General features: G+C 36.1%; 1 protein-coding gene across 2 annotated transcripts in view; it reads left to right on the top strand.

Moving 5' to 3' along the window:
- Window positions 1-236: 236 nt before the first annotated feature.
- Window positions 237-27,957, top strand: part of ZSWIM2 (zinc finger SWIM-type containing 2) — a 59,662-nt gene continuing 31,941 nt past the window's right edge. Inside the window, exons 1-11 of one of the 2 annotated variants that reach the window (XM_070242041.1) lie at window positions 237-805; window positions 2,003-2,079; window positions 3,594-3,634; window positions 9,226-9,436; window positions 10,521-10,769; window positions 14,090-14,174; window positions 14,911-15,023; window positions 17,244-17,397; window positions 18,877-19,565; window positions 25,794-25,872; window positions 27,100-27,168. In XM_070242041.1, coding sequence (XP_070098142.1) covers window positions 641-805; window positions 2,003-2,079; window positions 3,594-3,634; window positions 9,226-9,436; window positions 10,521-10,769; window positions 14,090-14,174; window positions 14,911-15,023; window positions 17,244-17,397; window positions 18,877-19,565; window positions 25,794-25,872; window positions 27,100-27,168 — 1,932 coding nt within the window. In that variant the 5' untranslated portion in view covers window positions 237-640. Of the gene's footprint in view, window positions 806-2,002; window positions 2,080-3,593; window positions 3,635-9,225; window positions 9,437-10,520; window positions 10,770-14,089; window positions 14,175-14,910; window positions 15,024-17,243; window positions 17,398-18,876; window positions 19,990-25,793; window positions 25,873-27,099; window positions 27,169-27,957 lie in introns of those variants that run through there. The other variant, XM_023622171.2, reaches the window with a different exon arrangement.

The following is a 27,957-nucleotide window of genomic DNA, read 5'->3' as shown; positions in this document are numbered from 1 at the left end:
GCCCTACCCAACATGCAATTTAGAGATGATCTCTTCGCTTTAAGACCACACACACACACCCCCCCCGATTTAAGGATCTAGCTTCCTAGGGTTAGACCTCCTGTCTTCTACATCTTTGCTCTTCCCCAGCAGCTCGCTCGGATTATGCACGTAGTGGCCAATCGGGAAATGTTTGTGGAATACTGCTGAAAGTAAACATCACTCTGGGCTTTCCGATAAAGATGATGAATCATCACAGGATAACTTTAGCATCCAGGGCCCACACAGAAACTTGGCTGCGAGACTGTCCTAACACAGATTTCATGAGCCCTGCCTGCGAGGATGCCGCTGAAGGAACGCGAGAGAGTTGACAGCTCCGCTTTAGGCCGCCAGCTTTTCAATCAGCCAGCCGGTTATCAGAAAAACTCCTCAGAGAAGAGCATCGCTTCCGGAAGGAATGGAGGCGGCCGCGAGCTGTGGAATCCACACCCGCCCGCACCTTCGCCGCCAGCCAGCCGGAGCTCTGCGCAAGGCACGCTGGGACCCGCGGATCTCAACCACCGTCACCAAGGCAACCGGCGAGCGCGCGGTCGTCACGGAGACCGGCTAGCGCCTCGGGGAGCGTCGGCCGGCGGCAGCCTTCGCCCGCAGCCCAGGCAGGATGCTTCGCCGGGGCTCTAAGGCCTCTGAAAGGCGAAGGCACTTGAGCGACCGCGTCAGCTGGCAACAAGAGCAGGCGCTGAGCAGCAGCATCTACCTCCTACGAGAGATGGGCCCCACCGGCTTCCTGCTGAGGGAGGAGGAGCCGGAACCCAGGGATTTCCGAGTAACCACCGCCCCCTCCTGGCCTCGCTCCCGCCCGGCCGCCGGGCCCCCGGGGCCGCCCTTGTATCAGGCCCCCCGCAATCCCTGCAGCCGCTCGCTGCCGCACCCCACCTGCCAGTGTTCCAGACTCCAAAGCTATGCAAGTTACAGGGAACTCGAATTTGTTAGAAAAGTTTCATTATTGAAAGTTAGGAGTCCAAATTGAATCCAGCTCTTGGACGATGATGACCCTTAATCTTTAGGCTTGAGAAACGGAGACGTTCTATATGAATATATGGTTTGCATTACTGGCGTTCTTGGATCAGTTGTTAGCAGTCACTAGCCCTGTAACGCAAACGAAATGAAAATCCTTCAATCTGTTTACGTATCGTAAATATTTGCTAAATAAGATAAATCGGTTTTTCTTTACTCTTTAGTAACTCTCAAGCTATAACAAGAGCCCTTCAAAGTATTGTTTAAATGCCGATGCCTTGGAAAGGTCTTAATGAATAAAAATTCTTTTTAATTTTACTGAAAGACCGCAGATATTTCATATTCGTATATCCCACTCACCGCTCAAAAATCAGCTTCTGCACCACCTCCCAGGGGTTAACTTGGAAAATTTTAATTTAGTGTCATGCATTTTAGGTACTGAATACAGATTACTAGCCGGTGCTTATTTAAGGCATCCTTCTTTTATTTTGTTGCTTACAAAATATTGTATTTAATAAATTGTTTAGTCAATATAGTCTTGGTGAATAAAATTAGTTTTCCTGAATAAAATTAAAGTCAAACAAAAGTACAAAGTACAATAGTACAAAACAAACAGAAGTCCAAGATGAGCTCTTACAAAAGGTTTTGATGGCCATTGCAAGATAGCATTTCCTTTCAGTAAGAAATTTAGAGATTTTTTTTTCTAACTTTTAAAATTAGATTTCTTTTCACCCACCTGAGTGCAGGTCACTGAAAAAGTCTTAATTGATAATGCAAGTTGTTGACCGAGGCAAAGAATATGGAAGTGAAAAACCAGCCTAGAGGCTCGTGTCAAGACTTTAGATGTCCCAGTAGACTATTCAACATTTTGGAGTCACCTAAACTGAATTGAATTCTCTCTTGAAATCTCTTTTAATCCTGTTATCTATTAACTTAGGTTTACTCTAGCTCTAAAAATTAACTGGAGTGTTTTGGTTTTTTTTAACAATACATTTTTCCCTTAAAGGTTTTTCTAGGAAATCCTCATATTTGTAACTGCTCCACGTTTCTGAAAGGAGGGGAGCTTTGTAAGCATATATGCTGGTGAGTAACTTTGTAATGAAGATCTTCCACAAAGGAACATCTTGGTATATACGATGTTTTGCCTTTTTCATGGTTTGAGTACTGCAAGATTAAAGAAATTTGATGTTGGGAGAGTATAAAGGTCAAATGGTCATAGTTTATCAATATACTTGTGGATATTTTATTTCATTCTGAAATTGAGTAAGGTTTAAGTTGAGAAACATACTACCACCTCTGTATGTTTGCAATGTTAATGTTTTTAATAAGAAAAAAATCAACTTTTAGACTCTCATTAGGTACAAATGTGAAATCTAACTACAAAACAGAAAAAAACTCCCTGATTCACATCACTGATGAAAATTATGTGGCTCATTATGATGTTTGTTTAATTTATTTTCTAAAATAAACATTTGACTATGAATCTTTCAAGATATGAGTAGCACTCTACTGAAGATTACTTCTGTCAAATCTGAAATTTTTCTTCTAGTGTCAGGACCTATTTGTAGAAGAGTCCTAGAAATGAAAAACAAATTCTTTCCATTTAAAGCCAAATCAACTCATTTTGTTTACCTAAAGTTATACCAATAAATCATTAATTCTATTATTATAGAAAACTTGTAATTGATATTTGAGGGGGAAAAAGTTAAACAAGAAATTGAGAAAAGAGTGTGTATCTCATATTTCTAATGCTTTTCTTTTTGGCAAAAAAACGGTTATGTAGCTATTTCTAATGCTTTTATTTACCAAGTGTTTTGTTTTGCTTTGATCAGTTTTTATTGAGCATCTACTAACATATGTTATTAGCTCTAGTTAGCATAAAGATATAAAACATAGTCCTTTAAAACTTGCAATTTGGTTTTGTTATACTTAAAATAGGTTTTTTTCTATTTTTATTTTATACTAGTTTCCTCAGGGCAAGGGCATTCTGTTTTAATTTTTATGTAATGTAACTCATTTTTTACAGTATATTAAACCATAAACTGAATGGAAATATACTCCAAGTATTTAATATACTAAAGTATATTTAATATGTTTAAGTAAGAATTTAATATATATTTTCCACTTTAAAAGGAAGCCATATTTCATCTTAATTGGTGATATTTTAAAATATTTTTTCTGTATGCATTAAAGTGGTCTATGTAGAAAGTCATTTGGTACTCTACCCAGAAAATTGTTCCATTTCCAAAACTTCCAGGGAAGTTTAAAGGAAGTGCTATGAATACCTGAATGCCCTCACTAGCCTCTCTCTGTGAATGACTGTGTCATAAAAAGAATTCATGGACTCACTCTGGCAAATCTCTTTACTGCAAATATCTTTTGTTTCCATTTAGTATACTTTTCTCACGTATGCTTATTTTAAAAGATGAATTTAACGACTGTTATAACAGAAAACTAATGAAGTTTTAAGTTTATTCATAATACTTTCAGCAATATAAATTCTATAATGTTATTCCTATTCTGAAATTAAAACGAAATAATATCTTTTGAGATTATGTCAGAAGTAAATGTTTTATTTTTCTACTTGTGAATTTTAGGATCTTGTTGAAAAAATTCAAGCTTCCAAGGAATCATGAATGTAAGTTGTATTTTTACTAATTTGAAGTTAGGAAATTTAATCTTTTCTTTATACACATATTCTAAATTTAGACATTTTTCTAGACAATCTGACAACTCTCTATATCCCCATTTGTTACACTTAAGACAGATGGAACATTTTTCTTTATTAATAAAAAATGTAAATTTATGTATCATTTTCAAATTTAAAAGAACTTAATAAAAAAAGGAGTGAAACAACGGCCAGTTATTCAGTAGAAAAAATCTCTCTCATGTGTCCTAAGCAAAGACTCACAGTAGTTTCTGTATCTAAAATTATTTTAATTCTGAGAAAAATCACAGACGTAACTTTTTAAATCCCAGAAATAGAAGTTGACATGACACAATAATTTCATTCAAAAGTGTTTACTGACTGACATTTTTATGCAAGAAAAAATATATTTTTTAGAGTAAAATAGTTTTTATGTCAGTACTTAACTTGAGTTTAGAGTCAGGCATATAGTTGTGTAACTTTAAATTCTAGCGTCCTCAAAAATAAAAAAGAAAGGAAAATAATTTTATTACAGGCCATTTGGATTTGTACATTTTATAATAAAGAAACATCATTAGGGAAGTGTTCCCTGCCATCAAGGAGTCATTTGACCTAAATAAGCCCTAGACCTATCTAAGAACTGCCGTGGCACTTTTAAATTTATTAATAAATGTCCATAATATTCATAAAGAATTAAAATAATAATCAGTTTTTAATTTTTTTCAGAGTATTGGCTCTATTTAGGCAAGTTCATTTCCCCCCAACTATTAAATAAGTATAATCACAATAGGCATTTAAAAGTTATACTAGATAATAATATTAGTTTCGTAGGGATTTTTCTTTTGTGTTCTTCTCTCACTCTACACGTTCCCTGAGAAATGTCTCCCATTTTCTGTGTCTCCAGCTGTTACCTCTATGCCAGTGATTTCCATGTCTTAGCAGACCGGTATTTCCATCTGCCTTCTGGGCAGCTAATTTTGAAGGTCCCGCAGGCATTTTAAATACCAAATTTCACCCATATGTGCTCCACTCTTATATTCCCTACCTCACATATTGGCTTTCTTTTTTCTTTAGTCTCCAAAACTAGAAACCTTAGGATTCTCCTTGATTCCCACCCCCTTCTTCTTCTCTCATATATCTGCTCATTCCACAAAGTCTGTTTGTATGACATCCTACTTACTTCTCACCAGTATCCTCATCTCTCCATCCTCATTCTCACCTTTGTTCAAACTTCATCAGCCCTTAGTACTCTTCTTTGCAGCCTCCTTATTCTCAGTGCCTGCACTTTGTTGCTCCCTCCTTCACACTGTAGACAAAAGATTCTTTCTGAAAGGTCACTTCTCTCTACTTTGTGCTCTCTGTTAATCCCTTCATACACAACGATTAGGTTGTATGATTTCATACATGTTGTTTTCTTCTCTGTTTCTCCATTTTACCCACCTGAATTTAAATGTTTACATCCTTTCCAAAATCTTAGTTGTTCTGTACACTATTTTCCGTATCATTTTCAAAAGCTTTTATGCTGGGGCTGTCCGTTAGAAATATGTGAGCCACATATGTAATTTTCTAGTAGCCATATTATAAAAAGTAAAAAGAAACAGGGGAAATTAATTTTAATAATATATTTTAATTTAACCCAATACATCAAAATGTTATCATGTCAACAGATAATGTGAAAATTATGAGATATTTTGTGTTTTTTAATTGTCTTCAAAATCTAGTGTCTGTTTTACACTTAACAGTATATCTCAACTCAGACACTATATTTTCATTGGAAATTCTTGATCTTCATTTAAACTTCATAAAATTTTCAGTTGAAAAATAGTTCACATAGTACCCAAATTGTTACAAACATACTTATAAATGTTCCAGTAACTACAGATTATCAGTTTTCAATTTCAACATACTTATAAATGTTCCAATAACTACAGATTATCAGTTTTCAATTTCAATTTAAATGAAACAAAATGTAAAACTCAGTTTCTCACTCACGTTGGCCATATTTCAAGTGCTCAGTAGCCACGTGTGACTAATGGCTATCATATTGGACAGTGCAGCTCTACTCAGTTAAATTCAACAATATTTACTGTACTGCATATTGACTAGGTGCTTTTTATAAATTGAATCATATGAATTGCTAATATTTGGATTTTTTTCATCCACCAAAACAACAATTTCATATGGATCACCCTAATACTTTATATTGTTTTATCCTGTGTACTTCTTAAAGGCAGAAGCCATGTCTTCTGAAAATGAAAACCATGAATTTTGAAAATTCATACTTCCTACTAAAATAAAGATTTTCCATATCTCCTGTATTTAAAACTTTTAGTTAGTCAACATTGAGGAAATTCGATATGCACAAATATTCAAAGAAAAAAGAAGTCTTAGTGACCTTGAAATTTATCACTTAAATGAAAGCTAGAACAAAAGTACATGAAAATTAAAATAATTCAAAGAATGCTATAAACAATTATTTATTAGGACTATGTAAAATATGTACATAAGTGTGGAGGAGATGATTACTAGTAATGAAGGAGGAGTGTTTTAAACGTCATTCGTAGATTCTTTTCTAAAACAAATCTGGAAACAATTATTTGCACCCTGGTGTTATATATCAGAAACCCGAACTCTTTTATTTTTGAAGACCTGTAATCATGATCACGCAGGAATTTTATATAAAGATATCAGTTTTTGGACACTGAACATTCTTTTTCCCATCGCCCAACAAAAGTTTCCCAGCAAAACCTAGATTTATTACCTACTGGTTTCTTCTAAATACAATGTCTAGTTAATGCCATCTGTTCCTTTTTCAATTAAATATTTACAAATAAAATTAAAACCACATTAAAGGAATTTTTTTTAAATTCCCACCACTAAGATATACTCAACTTTTTTATTTTCTATTTTCCTTTTTGACTTTATGTATGCCTAACAGTCTGTGGGAATTCTATGTTCTGCTTTTATCACAACTGTTACCTTATGAATATTTTCAATGCTACGTAATCTCTGTAATTAAAGTCATCAATGGCTAACATATTTCACTGAATATAGTATATCATAATTTATTTAACATTATTCCATTGTTAAGCATTTATTTCTAACTACTTGTTATCTTTTTGTACTTGAAGATTTTTATTCTTTCAATTATTTCTTTAGCCTAAAGTCTCATTAACTAGATTTTAAAGTAAAAATATTAATATTTTTGTGTCTGCCCTCTATATGTACTGTGAAACTGGTCTTTAAAATACTTCACGATTTCTAATTTCAGCAATATATCAAAGTTCTGCTAGTTCTGTTAGTTTTTCGATTTATGTTTTAGACCCATTTGACCACGTTACCGAAGCGTGTAATGAAAGACATTAACAGCATAAAGTCCCCAAAGAAAATAATTAAAGATACGTAGAACTATTTTGTAATGTTAATAATATTTCTATAATATTATTAAAAAAGATGAAGTCACACAAAACGGGAAAAAATGCCAGATGCAAAGTTCATAATAACCTATTCATTCCTAGTAAATTAAATAAGAAAATAGTTTAAATTCTCCTATACATCTAACATATCCTTAGAAGATCTAAAATGCTTTCAAATAACTTTTTAAATACAAAATACAATATACTTTTGCATTTTTAAATACAAAAATAAATAACATAAAGCAAACAAAGCATAATATTCTACTTCTTTATTATCACTTATTTAGTGTTTTATTCTGTGTCTGTGCCTCATTCTCATGTTGACTCACTTTTCTTTGATGTTAATGAAATTGAATACCTCCTACTGCCTTGTTTCCTATTTGTACTTCTTGTATGAATTATACTTTGGCTATTTATTTATTGGGATAAAACTACAAACTCTTCCTAAATATAGTGATTACCCCTCTTTGCAAATGTTTTCCTAATATTGTAATACACTTTTATATGGCTTTATTAAATTTTGTTATACATATGGATTTTTTGTGTCTTGTTAAAGCTGACTATCTTTTCCTTTCATATGTATTGTTTCAATTCTTTAAAAGCTATCTTTCTTCCATACTATTGATAAAGAGCCCTTTGGAGGTTTTTTCCGCTAGTTTTCTATTTTATTTTTATTTCTCATTATAGCATCCATGTGTAGTTGTGTTGGTGTAAATTGGATGTTGGTATTTGGTTTCAATTAATTAAATTTTCTCCATATTGCCACTCAGTCATCTCAATAACAGTTATTGAATAGTGCTTCTTTATATCTTTGTTTCATAATATTTAGTACTTAGTGAATTCTTATATACTATTTATAGTTTTTTTATAATACATTGTGATGTCCGATAAGGTTAGCTACCTTGTTCTTCCATATAAAAGAATATTCTTTCATAGTCTCATGCGTTCATTTTTCCAAATTAATTTCAGAAGAATTTGTTTCTCCCTTTTATTTTCCAATTCATGTTATACCACATGGAACAGTTTATGGCCAGCTCTTTTTATGAACTTTTATGTTTCAGTATTTCTGCTGCCCTAAAAAATCTTTATTCCCAAAAGCACATCTTTTGTTCTTCATTTTCCTCCCCCTTTTTTTAGAGAGCATATGCTGCTGTGTCTCTGTGACAAATAGCCCTTATCCTCCAAAGTAATGGTCAATTAAAGTATGATACCCTCCCACGTCCCACCTGCCACCCCACCTCAGACAAGGAACAGAGATTTCTGTATTGAAATGTATCTATGATATTTTCAGTGTTTAATTGGGAGTCTTTCTAGTAAAATGGAGCTTTTCATTATCTAGCAAATAATTCTTTAACCTATATGCATTAAAGAATATATAAAGTGAATAGAACTCAGGGGGACCAATAACACCTGGCATTTAAATTACGGCAGGTTAAGGAGAAGGAGCATGGGGACGGGCAAGGAATAAAGAATTTAGGATGCCCTGATCAAAACAATATGTACTTAGAACACAATTTCTTGTAAGGACAGTAGGATGGAGAAAATTTAGCATTCAAAGAATGCACATACAAGGGTACAGACGATATAGCTTCTAATAGATTGTCCTGAGGAATACTGACCAAATCACTGAAGGACGCTTGTAGACACGTGAAACTGAGACAGGAAAATAGGCACAATTATTTGAGTCTTGCTCTCCCATTATCCGTTCATTCATTTACTTATCTAACAAATATTAATTACACTAATTACTCAAATATGCTTGTTTCCCCTTGATGTATTTGCACCTATTTGTTTTAATACTCGTGTATCTTGATAAAATATTTGTTTATGGACAAGTTGAACAGATCAAAATGTAAGACATGATTATAACACCAACCCAAGGATGAACACTATCATATAATAATCCAAAACTCTTCTAATGCACTGTTTGCACTGACTTTTCAGTAACAAGAAAAAAAAGAGAAAATTTCCATTCTTTTTATAAATGACTCTTCCCTGACTTTTTGGCTCTGAAAGAAATACAAAAGTGGTAAAAGTCAGTGTAATAATTCAACCAAAACTGTCTTTCTGATCTTTGAAAGAAAATTCTAACTTTCAGCATAAGTTGTTACATTTCTGTATCTTCAATTTGCCACTGAATTTTCGTACTTGGGGATTTTTCCCTAGCTGCGTTGCAGTTAGGTCTGGTGGAAGGAGAAATCAGTGATCTGCTTCGGGGGATACACCGAGTTCAAACTCCTCAACGAGGAACGAATGACACAAATGCACATATTGAAGAAGATGGGTACATTAAACAGAAAGAAATTGCTTCAGATGATATCTGCTCTATTTGTCAAGAAGTACTTTTGGAGAAAAAGCTCCCTGTCACCTTTTGCAGGTGACATGTTTTTTTTCTTTAGATTCTAAAAACTTATGAAAAAATTCTAATTTAATAAATTTGTAATTGATTGTGTTATAAGATATGTTGATAGAGAAACAATATATGTTTAAACAATTATATTTAATTGGCCTTCTTTTATTTCCTAATGTGTATGTTGTGAGATGTCCTGTTCTTACGCTAAATATTTCTGGGCTACATTGTAAAGGGTGAAAATTAAAACAACGCCACTTAATTCCCCTTTCCACTTTAAGTTATTAAAATGGGATAATTTTTACTTTTTTGTTTTATAGATGTGAATAAATGCCATAACTTCGAGGAGTTACAAAGAGTTTTCTGAAAGTAAAGATTAATTTACCTTAAAATTATAAAAATTCTTTTTGCTTTTTCAAACTTCTATCTTTAAACTTAAATAGTTCAAAATTTCACTTATAGACAAATGTTTATTGAGAGTGTAATATTTATATTATTCTTCAAGGCACTGTAAAGTTGGACTTGGAAAATTTGGGTAATCATTTGCTACTAAGCTTTTTTATTCTTTTTTTCACCTGATTATTTGCCCAAATTCTCATCCACATTGTAGTTTTTTATATGGCTATGCTTCTATTGCATATTTTAAAATTATTAACTATTTCCACAAATATTATTTCTCTCAGATATTTACTGAGTACTACCACATATTGTGTGATTTCTAGAAAAATGAGGTGACATCTCTGCTTTCTGTGATGCCTTCTATTTAAAAAATAATTATTATTGTTACCGTTTTTTGTTTTGTCAAGACTGTATTCATTCTCACTTTTAAAATAAAAAATAATTTAATAACGCAAAATATTTTACCACCATTTCATTGGACTGGAGGATTTGTTTGGAGTTCTGATGTACTAAATTTAAGATGATAGATTTATTGTGTTCCGATAAGATAAACAGATAAGATAGTGCTTATGTATATAATCAAGCTATATTTTGGAAAATCAGTTCAGAATCTATTTTTATGGTAGCACAGAAAATGTTATTAATATAAATATATAGATAGATGGATAACTTTGCTGTATACAAATTGGTAAACAAATTTTATTTCTAACAGGTTTGGCTGTGGCAATAGTATTCATATAAAATGCATGAAGATCTTAGCTGATTATCAGGATATATCGAACACTTCCATGCTGAAATGTCCTCTGTGTAGGCATGAGTTTGCACCCTTAAAACTTATTTTAGAGGAATTCAAAAACTCTAGCAAACTTGTAACTGCAGCTGAGAAAGAACGACTGGACAAACACCTTGGAATTCCCTGTAATATCTGTAAACAATTTCCAATTGAGGGGACATGTTACAAGTAAGTGTCATCAGTGAAATTATAAACACGTATTCCTTTTTTTTAACTTTAGGAAACTTTGAGCGTTAGAGCACCAGTCTTCTAGGCTGCCTTCTCCCTCCTCTGCGTAGTGTGTTTGCCTTAAGTGAGGGCTGCTTACTGGGATTTCCAGACTGGTGATCTCTGTCAGCTCAGTACCTCAAGAACTGCAGTTATATTTTCTTCACTTACACCAAAGTATTGGCCATGCACTCCAGTCTAGATTGAGTCTAAAGTAGCATCCTACCCTGGAAGCTCTGGACATAGGCTTTGTTGCTTTGGCCAAGATAAGTTTCCAAGCTAAGAGCTCTGCTAGACCTCTCACTCCTGTAACTTTCTTTGAACCACCAATGAGATCATGGCCAGAAGCTCCTAGGACTGAGCCAGAGGGATATTGACTAGATTGACTAAATATTTAATCAAATTCTCCCTACTCCATATTGCAATGAGTACATTTTGTTTTCTTTCGTATCTTATACCTCAACAAAAACAACAACAAGATGCAGGTATTTCTCATTTTATTGCACTTCACTTTATTGAGCTTTGCAGATACTGCGTTTTTTACAAATTGAAGGGCTATGGCAACCCTGCATCGAGCAGATCTATCGCTGCCATTTTTCCAACAACATTTGTTTACTTCGTGTCTCTGTGTCACATTTTAGTAAGATATGTTCATTGTTGTTTTAGATATAATGCTATTGAACACTTAAAAGACTACAGTATGGTATAAACATAACTTTCATATGAACTGAGAAAACAAAAACATTGTGTGACTTGATTTATTGCAATATTCGCTTATTGCAGTGGTCTAGAGCAGAACCTGCGGTATCCCCAAGGTGTGTCTGTACTTATTACAGAAAACAATTTTCATTACTTTTGTGAGTAATCTCCAAACTTTCCCACAATTGCCACAATAGAACATCTATTAATTCCTATGCTTAGAAAATTCCTTTCTTAATTAAAATTTGAGTTTGACTATATGTTTAAGAAGAAAATACTTTGTTTCAATCTTAAAAAATTTTTGAAAATTTTTACTTTTCAGTCTTCTTGGAATAACATTATGATGAACCCAATTAATATATCTTTTTAAACCCTCTGATAAGACCATAAAAATTTTTTTGTCACCCCAACAGCAAATGATACCTTTCTCCTTTGAACTGTTTTAGTCCTTTGTTTTCTCTATGTGTCACATAGAAGAAAATCAGCCAGAGCACCATTAGCAAAAGTTTTCATTGGAAAATGGCTGGCCAGAGAAGGCTGCAAAGGAGCATTTAACTTGAGGGAGAAGGGCAGAATTTTCATAGAGGTTTAGGAGAAAATGTTCAGCTGGTTTCAAGAATGTTGGCTAAAGAGGGCTCTAGGAAAAGGAAAGATTTGGATCTTCAGTATTGACAGCCATTGTTCAGGCAATTTAAATTTTTTCAAGAGGGATGGATAAGAACAGCAAAGGGCTGAGGTGACGAGTGAAAGAAGGGGTTGAGAGGAGCAGCCGTGGAGGGCAAGGACATGGAAGAGCCACAGTGTAAAATTCTCAGTCCTCGCAGTCGTGTATTCCTCAAATTGTTCTTTTGTGGTTTTAGTAAACTATTTCAAATCTTGCTTTGAAGTATTTTGTTAATGACAGTGCACTCCTCTGTCACTCTGAGCTTTCTGACTGATCTTTCTGTCCTCGTGGATGGCTCTTCCTCGTACACCTCAGTACGGGCATCTCCACTGTTCTGCTCCCTGCCCACTGCTCTACACACGCCTTTGAGAATAATTCTCCTCTGTGATCTTGGCTCACAATTATTCACCTCTCTGTCAATCTCCTTGTACAAATTCAAGAATGCATTTCCAACGTGTGTGACTTCACCCTCCTTCCATTCCTTCAAATGCTGACATTTCAGTTATCAGCGTGCAAAACTGTTTCCACAAGTTTTAGGGACAGATTGAGTAGGAAACAAGATAAACTAGAAAGCTTTTCAGTTCCTTCTTCATTCGAGTTTCACAATGTAGCTACTTATCTTTTGGGAAGTTAATTTCAAAAATATGATATATATGTTAAAATATAGAGATGGTTAACTTTTTCTAGCCCAGCATATTTTGATGTATCAAATAAACTGCACCATAGCTCTGACCAATTAATATTAATTATTAAGAATCTTCCCTGTATGTATAGATAGCAATAATGAATAAATTAGTGCTTGCTGCTAAGATGTCTGAAAAACATATTTTCCGAAATTTCTCATGGAAATCTTCTAAATCTTTGATAACTTGAGGAAGAATATAAGTTTATTTGATTACTGCTTAAAATATTTTTTAATGAATATTGATGCAAGTAAATTAAAATTCTGTGCTGTGGCAAAATTTTTATAAATGATATAAGTTTGAGATAAGCTTCTGTGGAAAGTGAAGTTTTTTTAGATTTATCAATAGTTTTAATTGAGAACTTTTTATACATATAGCTTTTTCCATTTTGTGAGGGAAAAGAGAGAATAGAATACAATTCCTGTCTTTAAGAAGTGTTCTGCTAAGTATAACTCTAGCATTCATGAAAGAATTGGAAAACACTGGATAATCAAATGGTAGAATATCTAATAGGCTGCAGATCCTATAGGAATTTAGAGAAGGAGGTAAACAAAGGCTAAAGTACTGCAGGAAGACATCATGGAAGGGATGGGTGATAGGGAAAATAATACCCTCCCAAATACATCCACATTTTTATGCTGGGAACCTGTATGTTAGGTTATCTGTCATAGGGGAATTAAGGTTGCAGAGATGGATTTAAGATTGCTAATCACCTGACCTTGAAATAAAGAGATTATCCTAGATTGCCTGGGCCCAGTATAATCAGAATGGTTCTTAAAAGTGGAAGAGGGAGGCAAGGAAGAGAGTAAGAGGGAAATGTGACTATGGAAGACAGGCACAGAGAGATGTTGCACTGCTTGCTTTGAAGATGGAGGAAAGGGCCACAAGCTAAGCTAAGGAATGTGGACAGCCTTTCCAAGATGGAAAGGGCAAGGAAACAGATCTCCAGAGCCGCCAAAAAGAAATGCAACCCCGCAGACCCCTTGATTTTAGCCTGTTGAGACCCATGTCAAACATCCATCCTACAAAATTTCTAAGATAATAAATTTGTGAAGTTTAAGCTGCTAACATTGTTGTAATTTGTTATAGTAGCAATAGGAAACAAATACGGGTTGAGATTTAAGGTAGGCTTGTCATATCTGCATAGTTCCCAGGAAATTTTGGCTAAATTTTTTTACCAAAAAAAATCAAAATAATTGGATTTTCTTCTATGTTTTGGTGTTTTTCATCTTTAGGTGTACCAAATGTATAGAATATCACTTATGCCAGGAATGTTTTGATAGCTGCTACCATCTTTCTCACCCATTTACATTTCGTGAGGTACAGTATCCATCTTGATTTCGTATAGCATTTACATTGTCCTGTTGTAAATCTGAGTAAAGTAAATCTAAGGATAATAAGAATAGATGACACTTTGAAATAGAACTGACCTGTTTTTAATAAAAACCTAAGACCATATTTTTAGGAAAGCTCCTCTTCATAGGGACTTACAAGGCAACTAGTTCTCACATTGGTAATTTACAAAATCCAGCACAATAACAAACATCTGATGACATTATACATAAATCCTAAAGATAGGAATTGCAGCCATCAAACTTGAAAGTTCATTTTTAAAAAAGATCTTGGCATTACAAATTGACTTACCATAACCTTAACAACCATTTGTGGTTTTAAAATTTCTTACATCAACAATAATGAAATTCATGGAATTCTATGCAAACTTTTGAACCATACACTTAAAAAGTAAGTATCTCCTGGTGCTAAAGAAAAATGCAACTTTCTACTTACTACGAAAGGTAAAACATCTACAGTTCCCATTATCAATTAATATTTTTACCTTAAAAAGTAATGTTGTTATAGTAGCTGTGCAATAGTATATTAGCCTCACTAATAATTTCTAAATTCTTTAATGTGGTAAAAAAAAATAGGTCTGTTAAAAAATGATGTCTTTATTATTCATATTATTATGTTATTGATATTCAACTTACTAATTTTAATCTACAAAATAAAAATTTCAATGATTTGCAAAGTAACATCTACTTTTTACCTATTACAGAAGAGAAATCAAAGATGGAAGTCACTGGAAGGAAGATCAGATGAAATTGTAAAAAATAGAGATGTTAAAAATGAGATAGAAGAAAAGATGCCACATTTTCAAGAAAAGCAAGGGTAAGATTCTCACTGAAGTTTACATTTCTTGTATGAGTGGGGATATTTAAATGATTTTTCAGTTTGAACAAGTTTTATTCATTCCTTTATTCGATAAATATGTATTGAGCACTTATTATACACCAGATGACACTATAATGTGCAAGTGAAGCCCGAGGCTCTAGAGTCCGGCTGTCTGAATCCAGTCCTATTTCAACCGCAAGTTGGCTATTGTGACTTTTGGCCTAATTACTTCAGTTCTCTCCACCAAATATTTTTCATCTTTAAAATGGGGATAATTATAGAACCAGCCTCATAGGAATTTTGTGAGCATGTAATGAATTAATACACACAGTAAATATTCAAATAACGTCTATTATTATTATTAATTCTACCAGAGATTGTACTAGATATTAGGAAGATAGATGTTTCCTCAGTAATTAAATGATCATCTAAATAAATGTAAAATTAAAACTGACATAAGTTATATAAAGAAAAAATATAGCGGGATTTGATATTTGCTTTGAAGTAATTGGCCTCTAGGGGAAGGAAGTCTTCTCCGCCTCATTCCCCGTCTCTTCCACCTGCCTGGAGGAAGAGAGCTGAGTGGGTTGGTTGTATTTCAGAGCACTGGGCTATTTACTAGTCGACAGGCCTCCAGACCTTGCGTCATACTCCTTATCCATTAAAGAACATTAAACATGCTATGTATTATTAACATATTAGGTACACTATAAAACATACAAAAGAGAGATCATTTAAAAGGATGGGATAAAATTGAAATAATCAAAAAAATGATTTCAATGAATTAACACAAAGAAATTTTGCTTATGTGTATATATATATATATTTATATGTATATTTCTATCCAACCCAGTAGATATTTAGCCTGAGGTTACTCCACCCTCTCAAGACCACCGTTCCTGTGGAGCGTAAAATGCCTTGTGGGTATAAAATGAGCCTATACAAGGGCTCTCCAGCTCCATTTCCCCTGACCCTGGCTAGGTATCACACTTCAACCTATTAGAATGAGAAATTGTGTAACTAAGAATTTAGGAGATATTGTTGGGGGAAGCAAGAGAATATTATGGGTAGAAGGACATTCTAGGCAGAGAAAGCAGAATAAATGAAAGAGTTTCAAGATAAAGAAAGTGGTTAACATGGGGCCAGCCCGTGGTGTAGTGGTTAAGTTTGTGCGCTCTGCTTAGGTAGCCTGGAGTTCACAGGTTTGGATCCTGGGCGTGGACCTAGCAGTGCTGGTCAAACCATGCTGTGGTGGCATCCCACATAAACTGGAGGAAGATGGGCACAGATGTTAGTTCAGCAACAGTTTTCCTCAAGCAAAAAGAGAAAGATTGGCAACAGATGTTAGCTCAGGGCCAATCTTCCTCACACACAAAAAAAAGTGGTTAACAACCTTAAATAATAATAAAAATACACAGTTTCTTTTTTTTCACTTGATAAATAGATGACTTTGGTAAAAGGAATTTCTGTAGCATGGTGGAAGTATAACTACAGAGTAATAAGAAGTGTAAACTTTTCTGAAGAATACATTTGAACTTTGTTCTGAATTACTTTTGAATAATATAGAAATGTATCTAACCTTTTAACCAAGATTTTGTTTTTAAATATTTGTTTTATCTGTTGCTAATGCATCAAATAGCAGTTAATTTACATTATATGATCTTAGCTATGTTGGTTGGTACTTTTAGATTCATATTAACATGGTGCAACAATACTGAAGTAGCAAGTCTATACCCCAAGGGAAAATGAGTTTCCTCATAGATTACGATCTACCAATTTTCATAGTAGCCTGGAATATTTCATGTGGCTTACCGTGCACCTAACTTCCTACCAGATGGCTGAGTGAATTGGGTTGTATTTTTCTAAACGCAAGCTTAAGTATTTGCTCAGACTGAAATAATTTGAGTATATGCTTCTCTGATTTCACTGATGTGAAAAGTGCAAATCAAAAAATTTCAGGTGGGTATTTTTATTTGAAGTGACTAAATTGAATTTTGTTCTTTATGAAGTTGATGTTAAAGTTGGGTCCATCTTGTTCAGGATCAATACAATAGATTTTTTTTAACTTTACAATGTATGAGATTTATTATCTTCAGTTCAAGAAAACATTGCATGCGTTTGCATTATTTATATGGAGGTTATTACCTGTGCTGTTGATTACTTCCCGATCTGTAATCACATGTGAACATCTGTGTCTCTCTGCTGCTTCTCATTCAGCCAGGTTTACACACCCAAACACGTGGTAAAGTCACTGCCTCTCATACTGATTACAAAGAAGAGTAAGCTGCTTGCTCCAGGTTTCCAGTGTCGGCTTTGTTTGAAGGCATTTTGTCTTGGTCAACATACAAGATTGCTACCATGTACTCACAAGGTAGAAGTCATATCCTTTTAGTTTGACTTTCCCTGTAGGGCCAGTTTTCACAAATGAAATGACAATGTAAGTCTCTCCTTTTACTCTTTTAGTCGTGTTATGTGCAGAGATGTCCAAATTGAACAGTATCCATAGGAGAGTTTCAGCAGACACTATTGCGAAGGCAGCTCTGCGCACTAAGGATGGCTTCCTATTGACTAGGACTCGTTTCTGTGTATACTGTCTAGGAAAGATAAAATGGCATTTTAAATTAGATTCTTTTATCTACATTTGATATTAGTAAAAAAAAAAAAGCTTATAGAATACTAACTTCATGTATTTTTTTTATTCTTTGGATGGAACAGAAATGCTTAATTTGACATGGTTAATTAGTATTTCAAATGAACTTGTTACAGCACCAAGTGAGTCCTCTCCTTGGTAAAGTAAAATCAAAACCTACACCAGGAATAGTTGTCATACAAAGCAGAATTTTATTTACATCATGCAGCAAACAAAATGGAGACCATAGGGAATAATTTCACGGAGCTATGGCTCCCTGAACAAGGAGAATTCATGCCTTTTATTTGGGGTAGAGAATGAATATGCAAGAGGGAAATTTTGTTATTCCATGTAGAGGTGGGCGTGGACTGGCGCATGTGCAGTTTAAATACGTTTCCACCTACATCACACATCGTGTTAATAAGGCTGTAGCTCCTCTCGGGTCAGTGAGTCTAGTACAATAATGAAGCAAAGGTTACTTTTGTACATTTTTTCATTCTTTGGCACAGGTGTTCTTCCTGTGGTATGGTTTGGGCCAGTCTGAGCCAGTTTAAGCCGGTGGGTGGCTGTTCATCCCCCTGAAAAACAACTTTAAGGAACAATTAAATGTTGTTGGAACTTCCTTTAAGAAACTCGGGGCAGATAGCTGGTGACAGACTCACTGGAATCAAAGTCTAGCATTGCTTGATCTCTATATAGTTGGTAACCTGTACGGTAAACTGTGTAGTGTATTTTCTGAGATAAAGTTGTTTCAGTAAATAAACATTTGTAGCTTTAGAATCACCCTTGCTTAAAATGTCTGAAAGTTTTTCTTCCCAAGAATGTGGTTTGTTCTTTTGTATCTTACCATCACAGATCCATTTTCAACTCCAGTTAGTTATGACTGTTTTTATTACTTAATAATTTTCATTCATTAGAAAGCAACAGTGAAAGTAATGGCTTGAGTAAGTAGTGAGTTTTTAACAAAATTACAAAAATGATTATCTGTGGAAAGCTTTCCATTTTAATGTTGAAAATGGAGATCAGCCCATAACCAATTGTATTTTTAAGAGAATCTCTTCAAAATATTTCCAATAAACTTGATAAATTATAATTACCTTCCAATTTAGCTAAATAGTTGTAATAGTAACACAATAATGAAAGTGGGGAAAATTTACATAGGCAATATACATTATAAACATGATAATTATATCTCTGATTAACATAACTTTTTTTTTTAAGTTTCATAGGAAATGTATTGACAGTTGGTTATTCCGAAAGTGCAATTCATGCCCCATTGATGGACAAGTTATATATAATCCTTTAATCTGGAACAATACAGCAGTGAATGGACACGCACATCAGTCTGTTTCAAACACAGACATCACTCATCTGTCAAAGCAGCAAGAATCAGAACTTTTTATTCCTGGTACTGGATTAGTCTTAAAACAAAATAGACTTGGAATTTTACCTGGCATACCTGAATGTAATTCTGAAAAGTTAAATACACCTCAAAGTCCGACAGATACCTATCAGAATATAACAGTTGATGATCTATTCTCTATCAAATTAGATGATTCAAATTCAAGAAAATTAGTCTATGAATATAAAATTAGCCAGCATTTCCCCAGGTATCTTCAAGATTTACCGTCTGGATCCTTTGGGAAAATATCATCTCAAACATTTCTTCCTTCCATTGCTCACAAGAATATTATATGTCCCGCTGGAATGGAAATCCCATGTATCAATGAAAAATACCACACTCGTCAAAGCCAGAAGATGACCAAAGACTGTAAACGTATTAAGCACAATCCAAAGAAAACTCTTGGTACTAAAATAAGAGAGAACAACACGAGATCAAATTCTTTCCTTCCAGAAGATTTAAATCATATTGCCAACTGGGATACAACTAAACCTAATTTGTCTAAAAGGTATAATAATTGTACGGGGAAAATTAGACAAAAATGTAGTCATCTATCAAGAAGGCCTATATCTCACCCTTTAAATACAAAAAGTACTGAGCTATCTTTAATACTGGAGGGAATTCAGTTATAAAAATGTATTTTTGATTAACATCAGAAAATATTTGAATATGGAACATAAGAATGTTTTATGTAGAACATAAAAAACACTACATACTCGTGACAAATGTATAGAAAATTCTCTGTTGTTATTTTCCCTACTCGTCTCTGAATAATGACACTTAAAGGAAATGACCCCATTCCTTATAAAACTTAGAGCATCAGGTGTCTTGATGAAAATGTTCAGGATGTTTTGAATTATAAATAATTTTTGGAACTTTTATATCTGATTTTACACTAATTAAAATAATTACTTTTGCTAAAACTAAGAAAATAGGTTTTCCTTGTGTTGAGTCACTGTTTTCAAGCATTCCACTTGGTAGCATATAACATGCAGGGATTCTTTCCAGGTACTTAGATGTTTTTTGCATTTTCTTGCACTAATAATCACCACAAACTTAGAGATAAGTCCAGATGGTAGTTTTCTTTTTTATTTTATTTCCTTAAAGAAGTCTTCTTATATGTTAAATGAAATAAAAAATACTTATAATGCTATAAGCTATGCCAAGTTAATAACGGTTTTACTGTTTTATTTTCAAGAAACTTAGAAGTACTACTAAATTTCTTGATACAATCAATATTAAAGGATCTGTTTTTTGGAACTAGCTCTATTTTGAAAATAACTAACATTGTTCCAAAATGTTGATTTGAAAAGTGTAACCCTTAGGTTCTTATTTTGTCTATTTTTAAATGTTGTGGGTCAGTAGCTACTTAAATTTTATTTTTTTAAAAAACTGATAATTTCATTGATTTTTATTATCTGTAACAAGGGAAAAAACCTCACATAATATTTGTCATGATCGTGATGGAATGCATAGTTTTATGAAACAAATCTTGAATCTGTCAAGCAGAGAAAGTTCTTTGAAAATAGCATTTGAATTTAAAGAAATAATTAATTAAGTTGAGGTTAATCACAGACAGAAAGTAATTACTAAAATGTATTTCAAACACAGTAACTGAGAGTTAATTAGAACGTGAGCTGCATTTAAAATATGAATGGAAAGTTTGGCTTGTTTCTGATGTATAAATGGAGGGCCAAATATATTTGTCAGCAATCCAGGGTTTTATCAGCCTTTTTTTTTTTTGGTAAGGTAAGGTGAAGGAAACTGAAAAATAACTTTCCAATTAATAAAATATTATTTATGTTCTAATAGATATTGCACTCTCTTTTTAAAAGAATCCTTCAAAAAAGGATAGAATATGCTTTAAAAAGCAAAACATATGAAATAGCCATAAAAGAATAATAAGAAATTGGGGTGCTAGTAGAGAAAAATAATGATGCTGGAAAATTCATTTTTCAGTTAAAAGAAAGATATAATATGGACACTATTCCTATAGTAGTCAAACTCATTAATGATCATTCTGCAATTATTATTTGTTTTATTATTGTAGTAGCATATACACAAAATAGTCTACCCCTGATTACAAAAGGAGACTAGAGACCAACTGCTAGAGTAACAGTTTCTTGTGACTGTCTGAACAAGCTTCCCCAGCAAGAGTCAGGGATGTGGATTAGGCGACAAAGGGGGGGAAGTTAAATAGTTCTTTGGTTTGTTATTTATTAGACAAAATAAATTTCACAAAAGGAGTCTGATTTCTAAGAATAAACGTCACCCTGTTTATGAGGAAGTCTAAATGGCCTGAAATGAACGTAATACAGACCCCTGAGCAGTGGTGAATGACGTGGCAGGCTGGTCAGAGGCCTAGAAGAAGGATTGAAAGATTGCAGACAAGCAGGTTAGGTGTGGATGGACATATGGACTTCCCAAAGCTCCACGCATTGGGAGAATTTTCTGTCATTGCTGTCTTTCAAGGCCACTCCTAGTGAGGAGTTGGCCATGCATTTTCGATTTGTACTCGCATATCCAGCCAACCCATCCAGAAACCAAGCCCAGGTTTTTTTCTCTGTCAGCTGGTCATAGGTATTAGCCAAAGGAGCGACACTGGTCTAACATTATCCAACATTGCTGGATAACATGGAGGGCTGGGCTCTATGCTCGTGTAGCTTGCCTTCTGATACTGCTCATGCTGTCTGGATGTACCACTTCCATATCATGATGGACTGCTGCTGGGCCCAAGCAACTTTATGACCTGATGGATCTGACAGATCCCAGCTCATGATGGGCATTTGTGGATACGTGATCAATCAATTGATGTCCCACGGTCAGAGACTCCAACTCTACCAGGGCATGCCATGTGTTGTTTTTCAAAAGGCAAATTTCATAGCCTTGTTCCAAAACCTCTGGAACCCACATGACATCCCTCTCTTGGGCTTGCCATCCAGTCCACAGGTCATCTTTACCCATCACCAATACCTCTAATACCATAGGGTCTTCCAGGTTGTATGGCCCAAGCAGCAGAACTGCTTACACCACAGTCTGGACCTGTGGCAGAGCTCTTTCCTGCTCTGGGTCCCACCAAAGCTGACAGCCCTTAGCGTCATCCAGCATATGGGCCACAGCAGTATTCCCAGGTGTGCATTAGTGGAATATGCTGCTCCATAACTCACAGACACCAACCGGGTGTTAAGCTTCCTCTTCTTGTTGTGGGAAATGCAAGATAGGATCATTTGGCTTTTATTTTGGAGTAGAAATCCTGGCATGCCTCTGTCCATAGGAACCCTAAAAATTTTACTAAAGTGAAGTCCCTGAATCTTTCTGGGTTTATCTCCCATCCTCAGGAGCACGTGTGTTTTACGAAGGAGCATGATAGCATTTCTTGCTTATCTGACCTAATTAACATAATGGCACTGATGTGGTGAATTGATGTAATGTTCTACAAGATGTTCAAATGAGAGCAGGAGAGTTAACAAAGCCCTCGGGCAAAAGTATAAATCTATATTATTGCCTATTCCATGTGAATGAGAACTCTTTCTGGTCCTCTTTTCTCACTGGAATAGAAAAGATGCATTCATCCTATCAATGGTTTTATACTGTGTACCTGAGGACATGTTGACCTCCTGTAGCAAAAATATCACATCTGGCATAGCTGCTGCAATTGAGACTACAACTTCATTGAATTTGCAGTTGTCTGCTGTCATCTTTCCAAGATCTTTGCAGTTTTTGCAAGGGCCATAATGGTGAATTAAATGGAGATTTGATAGGGACTGACACCTCTGCATCCTCTAGATTCTTAAGGGGGACACTAATTTCCACAATCCCCCTTGGGATGTAATATTGTTTTTGATTTTCTATCTTGGCTGAGTTTGGGGAACAGTTTTAAAAGCTTCCACTGGGGTATGATTACCTTCGTGCCACAAGCCAAGAACTCAATGTGGGGCTTGAGCTATTTACTTAGTATATTATTCCCAATTATACTTGCAAGGACTGGGGACATAACTGCGGGATGGATCTGAAGAAATAGTGGACCCATCACAAGGCAGAAGTTTCTCAGAACTCCGTTTATTACCTGGCCCCCAGATGCCTGTAATACAGAGAACATAATAATGGTTCAGGTTTCTGGGTATCACTGTCACTTCAGACTGTGTCCAACAGTCATCGAAATGTTTGGCTATTCTGCTTTCCCCAACACAGTATCAGGGTGACCAACTCATCCCAATTTGCTTAGGACTTTCCCAATTTAAAAAAATGTCCTGTGTTCCAGGAAGCCGCCAAGTTCTGGGAAAACTGGGACAACTTGCCACTCTAATACTTACCCAAGTAAATGACTTTTGGGGAAGGAGTGGGAAATTCATTACTGAGTATATTTGCTATTCAATTGCAATTTCCTTCCTACTAGGGACTCGGCCTCCTCTTCAGTCAGTGGGTTCTGGGTCTGAAAACTACCTCAAGTCCAGATACCTGGCACTGCATCGTGACTTTTACTTAGGGCAATTGCCCTTGGCCTCCTGATCATCCATCCTGATTTCTCATGATAGCAAGCTGAATAGAATACCCTTGTTGGACTCCCATCCATTTTGCCCCTATTGACACTCTAATTAACCATTTCTGTCTCTTAGGTCAGGCCTCCTGGCTGCTACTCTAACCCTGCCACTTATTATAATTCCATCCACATGGATTTTGGTAGGTTAGTGCTACCACCTGGCCTTTATTTGGGTCCTGTCATCCTTATTGCTATCAGTAAGCTTAGTAGTAAGAGCCTTTCCTACCACCAGCCCTGGGTTAGAGAAGAGGGCCATTACCAAACTTTTTTAGTAATGGTGGTGCCCCACACTGGCACAATGTTTATGGCTTTGGTAAAGTGTATTTTACAATCCTTCCCATGGAACATAATCCTCTGTTGGGCAACTGGCCTTACAAAGTATATTCACTCCAGCGTGACAGCTTCCATGGGTTTTTAAGTCCCTTGGTCTACTGTCTCCTATGGCGTTCTGGTATTTCAACTTCATTTGGCATTGGCCATGGCTTTTTCCGTGCCTCTAGGAGTCATCTCAGCAGTGAGTATGCACCATCACCTGGAGTCTTCGCCGAGCTGTTAAATCCAATATCACTAGAAGGCTCCCAAGTCAATAAACCCTCTCCCAGCCCAGTCTTGATCAGGCACTCTCAGAATGCAGACCCGCAGGGCTCTTCCAGTACTGGCCAATACACAATTGCTCCATCTTGCAGCTTCTTTAGGATATTAGGCTTCGTTAGCACCAGCACATCCCTGGCTGAGTTATGCTGTGACTTAACCCTAATTATATGCTTACTGGCCGTAACAGAAGGTTAAGGCAGATCCTGAAGGAGGCACTTGATGTTTCGTGGGGAGAAAACAAAACATTGCCTTGAAGCAAAGGGTGTAGGCAGCCTGGCCCTGGAGGAAGGGAGAGCTTGCTTCTGCATTTTCCAAGAGTTCAGAAGAGTTTAGGGGCTCAAAATGTTTAGGATCATCCACCCAAATGTTCTCTTCCCAAATGTCGGGATCTCATTTTTTTCCCCATCAAGCCATGATTGTGTCGTAACTAACTTGCCTTGAGTGGGCATTTAACATTTACTGGAGCTCTGTCACCCCATTAACTCCTGGTCCTCGGCTTCCACTGCCCTCCTGCTGCAGGAGAGTGTTTCTGTAAGCCATCAGGAAGGTCCATTGGCTTTCAAGCTTCGTGTTCAATTGCCCAGACCTGATCATGATCTTTTTCTAGGGTATTAATGGGCTTAACAATGGCCATCATTGCCATTGTCCTTGTAGTTAGATTCCCCAGGACTTTTCAAAGGTCTGATACTTTATACCAGCTAAGGCAGACTGTCCTCTCCCAGTGGTATACCGTCATAACTCAACAATAGAAAGAGTTTTAATAATTGGACATCCACCTTATGCCCAGGGACATCTGTGTTCCACTTCCCAATGACGGGGTCCTCATTGTCAGCTAGGCTGAAAGTAACCCACTTCCCAGACTCCAATTTATCACCTACTTTCTCAGATCCTTCCCACTACCAATTGGCATAGGTTATTTCTTCCAAAAGCAGGTGCTTAATAGAATTTGGTGTGCAAGCTATTTATTAAGCATTAACACCTGTGGAATGGAGGCAATAGATGCTATCTTTATCAAAAATTTTGGTGTTTTGTTCATCATCTCTCCTCACCCTAGTCCCTTCCCTGGGCAAGGAAAACCAAATTTGTCAGAAGGAGCAGTATAACTGTAAAGCCTTGGTCATACTCCTGCCACAATCAATCAGGGGGTGGAGGCCATCCCAGGAAGGGTGTGCTCCTGGCCCGTGGTGCTCTGCAGCTGAGGTGGACTCTGAAGAAGCTGACAGCTGCAGGCTGTCTGCTGTTTGCACTGTCAGTAGCCCAGGCAACAAGTCCTTCCTTGAAGGCTGATCTGGACAATGCATCTCCTGTGGACTGTAAGTATAGATGGAGAAAATCATTGAATTAAAGACATATTGAGAAGGTTAGTGGTAAGGGAGAGAAGGAAAAAGAAGTCTAAATTCTTTTTGTAGTAGATATTACTTGTGATCACCAATATCTGTCTCCTCTCTGGGCATTTGGGAAACAACACTTGCCAGCCCCCATTGTAGTCAGGTCGAGCTCTGTGACTAGCTCAGATAAATGAAAAGTGAGAAAAAGTGAAGGATGTCATTTCCAGGCAGAGACAGTGAAAAGCTCGGGCATCATCCGGTCTCTCTTCCCCAGCCGCTGTATTCGGGAAGCCACATATTCCAGGGGGTACAGAAGCAAAAGAGCAGAGCCCCCAGCAGCCTGCATCCTTGAGGTAAGCACTTAAATCTTAAATAAATATGTGTGGAGCCCAGAAGAGGTTTGGGATGAAAATATCAATTTAGGGGTCATAGAAGCTGTGTGAATACGTAATGTGAATAGATAATGTCAGGCAAGGAGTGAATACAGAGTAAATTGCGGGCACTGGACAGAGTTCTGGAGAATTCCAACATTAAAAATTCAGGAGAAGATGCTCTCAAAGGAGGCTGAGAAAAGAGTGAAAAATGTTCTAATTTGGGATCTAATCTTAACTATTCTACTATCTTCATGGTACTTTTGAAGACAATATGAAATTACTTAATCCATCCTCCCTTAAAATATAAGGTACCTAGGGGCAAGGACCTTGTTTTGTTCACTGTTATGTGCTCAACATACAATGCTTGACATACGTGGATGTCCTATAATATCTGCTGAACCATTGATTTACGAAGACAAGTGGCCAGAGAGAAGGCAGAAAAAAGAAAAAGTATGTGGTATTAGAAAACCAAAGAAAATAAATGTAGTCAACTGGCAGGGATTGGTCAAGTGAGATCAGGACTGAAGAAGGAAATTTTGCATTAGCAGGAGAGCAATAGCGAGCTTAGCGAAGAGAGTGTCAGTGGAGTAGTGGGAGCAAGGTCCAGACTGGACTGCGGGTAAAGAGAGAATGGCAGGTGAGGACACGGAAACAGGGAGTATACCTAACTCAAAAAGGGAGATTATGAAGGAGAGGAGAAAGAAAAGTAGCTGGAAGAGGATATTTGTTTCAGGGGTTTTTTAAAGCTGAGATTTGAACATGCTTAAATGTCATTGAAGATACAGAAGGTATGTGATTATTGACATTATCAGATAGATAGAGCTAATGTGTGTGATAAAATTGATAATAACAGAAGGATCTAGAGCACAGGCACCAGTAAAGCCTATAGTACGATGCAGGGACGTATCCGCTATAATGGAAGGAAGGCCAGGGGGTTGGGGGGTGGTTATAGATATAGGCAGGTTTGGCTGTTTGCTGGCAGGAGGTGGTGAAGTTGCAATCTAGGTCAGCAGAGAGTGAGTAAAGAATGAGGTCTGAGGTCATTGAAAAGGATTAAAGAACGTTTTAGTATTTTCTTCAGAGAAATGGAAAGTGAACTAAGTAGTGAAATGTGATAGAAATTCAGGCAATTTTAACGTCCTTTTAAGTTTGTTAGCTATGAATTTGTATAATATTAGTAATCCGACTTATTTGAATGATTTTTAGGTGCACAAAGCAATCAACATGCGACCACAGAGAAGCTGGAGAGTTGGATCATTCCTGGGCACAGTTTTGGTAGGCAATTGCAATTACAGGAAAATGAACAAGAAAGTTTGGGGCCTCAGCAAGGGAGAGATTAAAGAGCTAGACTCAAAATCTAAACTAGATAGGAAGGAACATAGGAGAAGGCTGACTCACAAGGCAAAAGAAATGAGTGAATGAATCAGAGGACCGAGAATGGTCAATAGGAGTAGTGAGGCAGGCAGACTGCAAAAATGGGAGGTTTAGGTCAGAGAAGGGATGGCTGAGGAAGAGATTTAGAGGTGGGGCACGCTTGAGTGAGGTCCCAGGTGTGGCCATAGCTTGGTGGAGGTGGCAGAGAGAAGGCGGCAAGAGTGAAAACATGAAGGAAGCTGAGAAGCGCTGGTGATGACTGGGTCAGCCTCATAGACATTAACATCCTTCTGGATAACAGGAGTCAGGGAGGAAAGAAATGTTTGTAAACCCATTGCCAAAAATTCTCAATGAGAGAGTGTCTGCAGATGAGGGGGTGTAAAAGGAGAGGCATACAGAAATGGTAAACCCCTCAAGGGAACAGGCATTTTTATAATAAAATCTGGAGGTGTGATCTGAAACTGACAATAAGGGGTAGAGAGAAACTGCCCCCAGCCCACCATTCTGAGAAAATAAACACGATTGTCTGACAGGACCACAGCGAAGTGGACTCCTTAGGAGGAACGCAGGTTAAGGCAAGAGGGGAGGGCGGGAATGAAATATTTTATGAAAAGTTCACAGGTATAGGGAGCTCATGGTAGTGGAATCAGAAGTCCAGAGGAAAAAATGTTAGGGTTTGGGTTGGGAAGA

This window comes from Equus caballus, chromosome 18 (genome assembly GCF_041296265.1).
Source record: "Equus caballus isolate H_3958 breed thoroughbred chromosome 18, TB-T2T, whole genome shotgun sequence".
Lineage (NCBI taxonomy): Eukaryota > Metazoa > Chordata > Mammalia > Perissodactyla > Equidae > Equus > Equus caballus.
This window is presented reverse-complemented; position numbering and strand designations above follow the sequence as displayed.